Source organism: Dysidea avara, chromosome 8 (genome assembly GCF_963678975.1).
Source record: "Dysidea avara chromosome 8, odDysAvar1.4, whole genome shotgun sequence".
NCBI classification, from domain to species: Eukaryota; Metazoa; Porifera; class Demospongiae; order Dictyoceratida; family Dysideidae; genus Dysidea; species Dysidea avara.
This window is the reverse complement of record NC_089279.1, coordinates 7,367,869-7,379,071: the sequence shown is the minus strand read 5'-3', so window position 1 is coordinate 7,379,071 and position 11,203 is coordinate 7,367,869. Positions and strand designations below refer to the sequence as shown.

Here is an 11,203-nt window from a genome sequence, read left to right as displayed (position 1 = left end):
GGAAGTTTAATGTGCCAAATAACAAGCAGCCCATTCACGTGAGTTTTTCCAATCTTCCACTCTACAGTGGAACCTCCCTTATCTGGACCTCTTTATCTGGGCACCTCCATTGCCAGACATCCCAAATTAACGTAAATAATGAAGTTTGGGTTAGATGAAAGCACAAGGAGGGAGCCTAAAGGTTGCTGTTTATTCTACTAATAATAACTACCACTGGTTGCTAGGTGATAATGCACTTTTGCAGCCCAGAGGAGTGACCATGAATGCTTTGTAGTGACTTACTCCTCTGCCCACTAAACTGTATAGTACAAACTGACAGCAATAATAGCATTTAATTTACTTCAGCATATTAGCATGCGTTTCATAGTTACGGACATTTCTGAGATGCGGATAGTAGTATGTACCAGACTATCCGGATACGAGAGGCTCCACTGTACTACACATGCTGAGCCTTCAATATTTAAATGAGGTGTGTTTACATTACTGATTTCTAAAGGGCATGTAGTTAAGCCACACTCTAGCAGCTTAGTAAATGTACTACTCTACTCTGTATAAATAGACATATATATGTATTACAGGGCTATGACATGAGTACTTTATGGTCAACAGAGCTATGTGAAACCTTTCAGATGATATGTTTCCTGTACTGAATTTCATCCATGCAAAAATGTTACAGTTTGGTATTTTTGTATCATCAGTTCCCAGAATGGTTAAACGCTGTTATACCGCTTCATTGCTATAAAATTAGTGAACAATTCTGCACTGTTCAGTATAGGCTATGTATACGTACATTCAATAGTTGTGTAATTACGTACTTCTACCTATAGATATCCAAGAAAATCATATGATATGAGTGATATAGAAAATCAAAAGGTATGAGTAATATACTGTAGTATTGATGTCTGCTATTGCATGTATGTATAATATTATATGCTATTCAAAAATACTGGCATCTATCACCACAGGAGAGAACCATGAATGGACACAGACACTCTGTTGCTGGCCTTGAGTTAAAAGAGAGATACAAAGCTATTCCAAAAATTTTATCACCTTTAGATGGAAGGGTGTTAGAACCTTCTACGGAAGAGCTAGCAGCTGAAGGAAAGCTCACCGAACTGGAGAAAGTTGAAGATCACTCAAAGCTACGTAGGAAAAGCCACCATGGGTTTACTCTACTTCATCATGCATCTATAGAAAACAGAACAGAGATTGTTGAGTTTTTGGTGACTAAAGGTTGTGATGTTGATGCAGGTGATGATGTTGAGCAGTCAGCTTTACACAAAGCAGCAATGTTTGGTCATGCGGAGTTTGTGAAATCTCTTCTTGACAATGGAGCCAATGTGAACAAACATGACAGCGATGGAAACACTGCACTTCATGCTGCCATTATCAATGGGGGAGATGTTAAAGTAATAGAACTATTAGTTACAAAAGCTGACCCTTGTGTTAATAATAACAGAGGTCAAAATGCACTTCATATTGCGGTCAAATACCATAAAATTGATGCAATCAAATTGATTCTCAACCATCCACAGATATCTGAAATAATTGCTGATCCTGATGATGAAGGTTACACGCCACTCCTTCTGGCAGTAAGTTTGGGTCACTTTGACACAACAGAAGAATTATTGAACAGGCAAGACCTAGGTATCGACATTTCTGCAACCACCAAGAAAGGAAAATCCATTATCCACCTTGCAGCTATTACCCACAACACAAATTTGTTGGCTCATATTCTTGAGATACCAAATGCCTTGTATCTCATCAACAATCGTGACAATATGACACACACTCCACTGCATGATGCTGCAGAACATGGAAGCTTAAAACAAGTGATAAGGTTGTTAGATAGAGGTGGGTTGGTGGTTAGCACCAAAGATGGCTATTCACCTCTTCACTATGCATGCTTTCGTGGCCACCTAAATGTGGCAACAAAGTTACTAAAGCGACACCCATTTCAAAAAGATTTAGTCACAAAGAACGGCGACACTGCTTTGCATTTAGCTGCTACAAGCGGTTATCCTGCAATTGTAAAGCTTCTTCTTGACAGTGGAGTTCCAATTACTCACAATGCACAGCAAGCTAGCTTTCTTGACATAGCCATGTTCAGAAGAGATAATTTTGTGGCGATGGTTGCAGTTAAGCATGAGAGGTGGCAAGAGTGCTTAGATTTGATCTCACCAATTCATCCAGCTCCGATGATTCATCTTATTCATACACTTCCAGACGTTGCCCAGGCTGTGATGGACCATAGCATCACTTCCGCACAACTGCATCCGAATGATCCAGGTTACTGGAAGAATTATAAGTTTAAATATATTTTAAATCAAACAGAAAGCACATGCACCTTTCGTCATGATCACAATCGTAAATGGTACCAGCTTATTTTTTACTACATCTATCTTCTGTTTACAGTCCATAATCAAAACAATGCCAACCCATTAATTGTGATCAATGAAATGTTACAGTATGATCGAAATGATCTTCTGGTACATCCGCTGCTGCTAACCTTCTTGAATCTAAAATGGAGAAAGTATGGTAGAGTATACATCCTAATCAGAGCTAGTTTACTTGCACTACTCACAATTCTTTTGAGTGCATTGGTAGCATTTTCTGATCCGCCCAGACCACTAATGACTTACAAGGCAAATGCAACTTCAGAGGTAACTGGTAGTAATCAGATGGTGGAGAAAAAATCATGTGGGTTCTGTTTTGACAGTGTAACAGATGGCCTTGAAGGAATCACCTTGATTGTTAACCTTGCCTATATCATAGTGATAGTTGGTCAAATTATCTCCTATATTCGACAAAGGAAAGCATACGTTGTCCACTGGTTCCATACGCTTACTGAAATTTGCACAGTTGTTTTTACTGCCATCTTCATAATCAGTAACCCTACAATATGGCTCGCTGCAATGCCTGCTCTCTTGTGTGCTTGGTTGGCTCTAAATCTTTTCACTCGTTACTTTGATGTATTTGGTTTGTATCCTATCATGTTTTATGACTTACTGATAAGGATTACCAAAGCTTTGCTTGTTGGATTGTACTACGTTATAGGATTTGGCTTGATAATTTACATACTAATTGGAGAAGAAGTTGGATACAATGATCCAATTATATCAATTTATAACACATTCTTTGCAGCATTTCGTGGCTTTAATTTTTTCCTACTTGAGCGGAAAGAAACAGACTGGCAAAAAGGGATAGATTCCTTCGAATACAGGAGAACTACATACATTGTTGTATTAGTGCTGACTGTTGTGCTTACAATTGCACTAAGCAGTTTGTTGATTGGAATTGCTGTTGGCAGCATTGGAAATATTGAAAAAGATGCACTACTCTATCAGGCAAAGCTAAAAATACGGTTGTTTCTTGAGTTGGATCCACACATTCCAAAATTCCTAGAAAAAACAATTGTTCCAAAATCTTACAAATTTACAGGATCAGTTTCCATGACTGATAGAGCATACAGTCTTTGGAATTTTGTAGTATCTAAATTTGCACCACCTTTCCAACACAGTGGGCATGCAGAAATAAAAGAAAAGCATGAAGACAACAAGCAGAAAGATATGCATTATCGTATTAAGGCAATGGAACGTCAAATTGAAACAGTATTAAAGCATCAAAAGTTATTAATGGAACAGCTTTTAAAAAAGTGAACTACATCTTAATTGCAAACACAGAAACAGCAAACATGCATATCATATTTGAACATATGAACAAGGACGTGTTTTATGCCCATCAGCTATTAACTTTCTGTACAGTTTAATTTACTATTGTATGGACATTGTGGTTGTCACAAAAACAAAAGCTGTAATTTGCAATGATATAATCTCATATTTTTATATTAATTCATTTGTACAAAATGATTTGGATCAATAGTCAGATGTTATGGTACATACATACCATAACATGAATTGTCAGTGGAATGCGTAATGTGATATTGAAGAGATAACACAACCCACCACATACCTCTTCTCCCGCACACTGTACACATGCACACTTAGAGTACAAAGCAAAGCCATTAGTTGTATTAGTTGTAGTATTGGTTGACCCAATGAAATTTTGTACAAGAAGGCTCTATAAGTCATGCAGCGAAATTCTTCTACAGTTGGACTATTCAGAAAGACTGTTTAATGCCTCATAGAAGGTGGTGGCAGTACCTCATGGCAAGTGAAGTGTTGACAGATTAAAAGATTTAATTATCAGCTGATCAGTGAATCCAGGACTATATTCAATTGTACAGTTGAATATAGTTCTGGATTCATTGCTTATGTGCTAGTATCAGGTATGCTGTTATGTACATATAACCACAAGCCATGCATATGATGACAATTACAAACAATGCTATATAGGATACTTGAGTGGATAGCTAATTATAAGCAACCCCACACATCATATTCCTTCTAGTTTATGTACTGAAGTACAATGTATGACTGATAACAATACACACCTTAAGATATTTTTTAAAAAATGGCTTACTTAACCATGTAGCATCTTGTTAGGAATTCACAAACTATGCAATCTATCTTGTCAAGAATTGTGGAAAAGCTGCCACTAGTAACTTGTTTACAGATGCCTTTGCATATAAGGGACTCTATACACTTTAAATGTCAATGCATTCTCTGCATATCATGACAATCACCTAAACACTTAGGCACATGTTGGAATTCTTCTTGAGCAGTAATCTGGGAATTATGCACTGCGCTTTGTGATTTAGACTGTCTGTCACATTTTAAATCTTCTTTTAATTAATTGTATTGTTAATTTTTTGTATGTTACTATTATTTCTGTAATGTGTTGTTTTAGTACCAATACATCTATAATTTGTTGCACTTCCATATTTGTATGGCAGGACACTGCCAATGCACAAGACCCCATACACCCAAGATATCAATGAAAAGTGGATGATGGTGGATAGATAGGAGCACTTTCTTACTTTTCAGTTTTGCAGAGTTTATTAATCAGTTGGCATCACTAGATGATGTGAAGTTGTTAGATGGGACAAGGTAGTAGCTATGAACAAGTGAGGTCCTAAGGGCAGATAAGCCCTGCATGTTACTAAGGAATCAAGGACATCCCTAGCTATTTCCATCATCACTACAAACTCCTACTAATTCATAGGGCTACTATTCTAGTTGTAGCTACCTTTGTTAGACTTGCATGACCAGACTACACGGTTTCTCTTTTACAGTATGTTTGTAATAACATTATAGTCTGACTATGTGAGACCAATTCAATAGGAATGTTGTACAATGTCATGACTCATTTACCCTGAAAAATAAACAGCATGATAGTTTGGAAGGCTTCACAGTGTGTTAAGCTGTGTAACAAATTATTAAAGGATAAGGAGTCTGGTTAACAAAAGCACATTCTATACAGTGGGATGTATCTAAACCAGTCACACTGGAGTAAAAATTCCTAGGTATAGGTGACTGTTTTAGACAAATAGGTTATTGTATAAAATTGTCAAGTTAGCATTTATTAGAGGGGTGGCCTTCCTATATAGGTGGTTGAAAGACAAGTTTCACCATATCACATTACTATATTATCTTAGTGGAAATGATTTGTTTAGTCAAGGCAAAAATAATGTGTTAGCTGCTGTGATGATATTTAGAAGGTTATTCTTGCAATGATAGTGTAGCTACATTAATACACTACTTATAATTACTCCCACCATCAGTTTATAAAATGTGACAGTGGCCACGTATATCCACAGTAAGATATTGTGGATTGTGCACATGGTTGTACAGCATCTTTTGATAGCATGATTTTAAGTTTTTGATTAGTCAACTGATGACATTGTCATGCGCCAATACTACTGTATACAATTTATAGTACGTATCTTGTGTTGTGATACGTAATATCCCACAAAAATGAGCCATCGATGTGTTTATGTTTCTTATACTCGGCATGGCAACGGGTAAGTTTATATGTGAGAGTGTGATATAGCACATTACAAGCAGGACATTTAAGTGATATCTACCCACTGACCACTGCTATCCCTTCCATAGTGTCTAATAGTATACTTGTTAATGTGGTGAATGTGGCAGAACATACACACAAACATTATCACCACATGTTTTACCATAATATGTGACCCGATTTTGGAAATCAATCTTAATGTCACATTTGATAATTATCAGCTTTACAATGGTTACAATTGTTAGTCAGTACCTTGAATTACTACAAACTCTGAGAAATAATCTAACAGGTGCCAAACTGTCTTAACGGTAACACAGTGAATTGTGAATTTCTAATTATTTCGCGCATGACATTAAAGCTGATATTCCAAAATCTGGTCACGTATTGTCTCTGTGTCAACAGTTACTTTGTGTTGATTTAGTGCTTGACAACCAAATGATAATTATGTTTCTAATGATATGCATTATAATTATTTTTTATTGGAAGTGCTAGGGACCAACAACTAAGTTAAAGTCTGAAAATGCAGTTAACAGGAATGGTGGAGTAGGCCAAAGAGTGGAGGGCCCAACTTTGACAATGAAAGATTAATTTCACAGTATAATAACTTCAACAAGATATGGATGTCATGCATGGGGGTATGGACACAAATTTAAAGCTCTGAGACAGTATTTTAGATATGTTTTGCAAATAAATAATTATGTATATAGCTAGATACAGCTTTTAAAAATGACTGTTCTGTTAGTGTGGGTGCCTGCTCAATTAGTGTATCTCAATCTTTCTTGCAAACATTTGGCAGGGAAGCAGAATTTTGACACGAAAATCCTGTCAAATGTGCAGAAAAGTCCCAGACCCAATGATTACTGATCCTCAAGCATCAAATAATCTTAGTATGTGCGTAAGGAGCCACAACACCTGGTATCCTGAACTTCAGCTGCACTCAACCTGAACTACACTGATTTTTGCCAGCTAAAAGAGTAACTGATTAATGGCATCACTTGTTCTTTGTGAGCCATAGCTACTATGCATGTAATAATGAATAATGCTGACTGGTCTTCCTACATAATTATCTAAAGCAGCTTATAGCTACTGGATTATATAGTACCTAATGAGAGTGTGAACGATTCAGCAGGAGTTAGTTTATAGAAGATATTTCTCTATGAGGGAGGGTAACCACATAAAATTGTTATTGCAAATCTAGTGGATAGTCAATTATGTCAAGGACTGACACCAACTGTTTAAAAGGTTTGCAACCCATAGGAGAAAACCTTATTTGAAATTATGTAATCTCAGAGATTGTAATGACATATCTGATAATTGCTTCAGTGATTGTGATATAGTCGGTTCGCGTTCACCTGACCGAGCCCTTGTTTCTTGTTATTAACTCTTGTTGTACATGGACCAGCTGCCCAAACATTTAGTAGTGCTGTGAGGCCCTTTAAACACCAGAACTGTTCATTAAAAAATGCTTTGATATGTGCAAGAACAAGTGCCAGTTATGAGGCTTTAAAATATCCGATACATTTAGTAGTGACGATTCAGGCGCGCTACAACATACTTATTCCAGTACAAAACCAACACATGTTCACGTCTTTGATATTACTATATTTGGCAGGGGCTCAGGTGAACGCGTATCGACTATAGTAGTAGTAACTTGTTGTATCTGCACAAAAATGTGCCTGTTACTAAGACCAATTAATGTATTAAATGTGAATACCTGCATGCTACTGCTTATTGGCTGTCACAGTCCTACATCCAAACCTATTGATTGATGTGTGCTAATAATTATGTTGACTAAGAAACACATTTTGTGTATGATGTTTGACATGCATGTTGCATCCTGATACCCTCCCCTCCAAGCTGTGTTGTATACTACTAAGGCATTACATGCCAAAGTGTGTAATCTGATGTGTTGTGTTTAACTTAAACTGCAGTCAGAAAGTAAACTAGACATTACATCAGTAATGTGCTCTTCAAGCTCAGAAAGTAGGCAAAAAAGAGTAATGCTTCCTCACAGTATTGGTAGTCTATCCCACTAATAAAGAATGGTTGTCTAATTAGAGTATTTCTTAGTTCTGCATGTGCATTCTATTAGAGTAGTTGAATGGAGTTCAAGTGAAGGAGTTCCTAGTCAGAGAAATGGAAGTCTTAACTATGCATATGTAGGTGGAAAAGATACACATATACAATAAGCAATTTTAAGGGAATTGACTGGTGTGCGATCCATTCATATGCAATTATGTACAGTCAATATAAATTGAGGGACTGCTATTATGACTGTTCTCTTGATTACCACACCATGAAAGATATTGAAAGCTAATGGCAGTCAGAACTCTGAATAGCACTTGATTGTTTTAGACATGACAAAGCAGTGTAAATGCATCTCAACGCGTTTGTACAGATTTCTGGCTTTGCCAGTGATCCAATTGGCCTGGAAGCTAACCAAGTGCATACAAATTTTGATATATGTAGCTGTAATCTTGGTAAAAAAAATTGGAATCTTTACACACAATTTTTCGGTGGTGATAGACCCCTTACTTAAACAGTTGTTTATGGACAACAAGCAGTGTTTGAAGACCTTGAAAACATATAATAAGTAAATGGGTGGTACACATCAGCGTTGAAACCGGGTTGGGTCATCCGGGTCACACTTTCTCCGGGTCATCCGGGTCTGACCCGGTTTACAATCAGACCCGGATTGGATCACATGAGAAACGAAATTGTTCGTTTGACGACGTGGAACTTATAAACGCTATCGCGTAGCTCTTTCGTGAGCCACGCCCGCTTATCGCATTACCAACATATGCTCAGCCACGCCTATTTGTTAGTAAGTGCAGTATGTAGCACGAAACTGAGGGTATCTATGGTGAGGGGTAGCTATTGTCAGTAGGTGAAGACCTTTTTTTTTTTTTTTTTTTTTTTGGTCTTCAACCTACAGCTAGGGTGAAGTTGCAATATTTACTCAACACGAATCGAACGCTCAAAATGTAGACTCGTTCGCTCACCCGAGACTAGCCGAAACACGTCTCGGCTTTAATTAATCCGGGTCACATCCGGGTCAGTGGGTCATCCGGGTCAGCAGTAGTGACCCGGTTTCAACGTTGGTACACATACATGTACACACAAATGTGTTTACAAAAACAATTTCAGTAAAACTCTTGCCCACAGCCAATTCTTTCCTTGGTATGTATATATTATGGCATATGAACTGCATAGTTTTTTTTCCAATGCCTCAGTTTTCATAAGGTCATAGCAACCAGAGCCACAATAAGTAGGGTGAGTCATACATGGCTGTTCTTTTATAATGTGGCTGCTGCATTGGACTATCTGACCACTCCATTACAGTATTTTGATATCTTGCCTTCTTAGCAAGCCAGACACCATAGGTGTTGTCTCAGTTGTAGCTACACTGATGCATGACCCTTTTTGTGTGGTGCAGCCAGATTTGAACCATGAAACTTAAACTTACCTCTTCTAAACATTTTGTTGCAATAAACCTAGTAGGATTTTTCTTTCCTTGAGTGAAAAGTTCCCACAAGAATCTTTTTGTGACCATTTTCACCCACATTAATTATCACTAACTTCAGAAACAGTGTTAATGTGCTATATTATATTATGATACCTTGAAGGCATTATTTTTAAGTTGCCTATGATGGCATGATTTTGTGTGCACCTACCAAGCTCCAATCCAGTCAAAGGATGGAGTGGCATAGGATTCATTGTAATCCAGCAAACACCAAAGTTATATACACCATCAAAGTGGACAAGGGATATATAATTGTATCACCAAGCTTTTTCTTGACAAATGGTATAAGTATTGTGTAACAATTTTAGCACTCCTAATTCATTTTAGTCCTAGTACCCAGAGTCAACTTTAGTTTTAGTCAACTGCAGTTTTATTATTAGTACTGGGGCCAATTTTAGTTATATTATGGCCAATTTACTATAGTAAACCTGTGTCTATTCCAACAGTAAATTTCAGATTACATTTGGACGTTTTTCTTAATCCTGTACAAGAACACTTCCCATTCAAGGTTATAAACCATTAAACAATTTCTTTTGCTCTTGCAACCTCTCTCAGAAGAAAACACCAAAGGCCATTGATGCAGGCTCAGTAAGAATTTTATAGGCAATTATAGCCTGATACCCCAGTCACTTGACTTACAGGCCTTCTGGTAGGTTACAGTAGCACAAAATTCCATGATGCATATGAACAAAGCTAAATTAGCAGAATATGTTACACACTGTTAGGCACTGTATCACATACAGGTACCAATGGTGCTAAATAGCAGCAATCTCCATCGTGTAAAAGGAACAGATCACATGAAACCTTTTAGTTAGTTCTATGTACTTCTTGAACTTAGTTAAGTTTTTCAAATTTGTAAGCATTTTAGTTCAGCTTTAGTTCTAGAACTAAAATTGATCATAAATGTACTTTAGTTCTAATAATTATGCTAGAACTTGAATTGCTGTGCTGAAAGTACATTTAGTTGTAGTACCTTACAACTATAGAACAGTATTAATGTATAACACGAGACTTATATCACATTGCTTCTTCCTTGATTCTTAGACAGCTTCCCAGCAGTCCACTCTATCAAGCATGGCCTGTTTCCTCAATAATATTGTTTATTATGCATGCACCAAAATGCAAGTCAATGTTAAATTCCAACATATGTAGCAGCTAATTTTACCAATAATTTTCATCCCTGGTAATGTTCATCTGAACTGTACAATCATCTACACATTTTGTTTTTGAAACTTAGCATGACTTTGGTGCATCTAATTCTGTACAATTTAGATGAAAGAATAATAAAAAGAGACATGCACCTTACTGCTTTTTTCATGAACAAAACATAAGTAACACCTTCAATGTATTGCAGAGAGTACATACAAATTGTGATTTTTAAGTTCGTTCACCTAATTTACATGACTTACTAGGCCATCAGTTCAAGAGTTCCAGTGGCGGATCTAGGTGGGGGGGGGGGCATGTGTCCACCCCTCTACTTTCATCCCTTTTAAAAAAAAATTGTATACAAGATCGAGATACTCTAATAGAGCAGTCACTCTAATAAAGCAGTCACAGTGTTCATGAGGCAGTATAGATTAACTATGAAGTTATGAACAAGGATCTTTATACATTTTATAGTAAATACATTTGGTAAAGGGCAGCCATTATTGCTACAACCTTTTTTTTTGTTGTTCTTCAACTTTTCAGCAAAGTACACCCCCCCTTTCCAAACTCTGGATCCGCCCCTGAGTCCATTCTATATAAACAGCACGC

At 37.0% G+C, this 11,203-nt stretch overlaps 1 protein-coding gene across 1 annotated transcript; it reads left to right on the top strand.

The window, feature by feature from the left end:
- The first annotated feature begins 779 nt into the window (after positions 1 to 779).
- Positions 780 to 3,881, top strand: LOC136264357 (transient receptor potential cation channel subfamily A member 1-like). The gene is made up of 2 exons (XM_066059082.1): positions 780 to 873; positions 966 to 3,881. The coding sequence occupies exons 1-2, from the start codon at positions 850 to 852 to the stop codon at positions 3,657 to 3,659; spliced, it is 2,718 nt and encodes a 905-aa protein (XP_065915154.1). The 5' UTR covers positions 780 to 849; the 3' UTR covers positions 3,660 to 3,881.
- The last annotated feature ends 7,322 nt before the right edge of the window (positions 3,882 to 11,203 follow it).

What these genes read in the sequence shown, in the direction of transcription:
- LOC136264357 (XM_066059082.1), top strand. Translation starts at nt 850, where the DNA reads ATGAGTGATATAGAAAATCAAAAG. An exon ending in GTGATATAGAAAATCAAAAG is followed by an intron (nt 874 to 965) that starts GTATGAGTAATA and finishes CTATCACCACAG; the next exon opens with GAGAGAACCATGAATGGACA.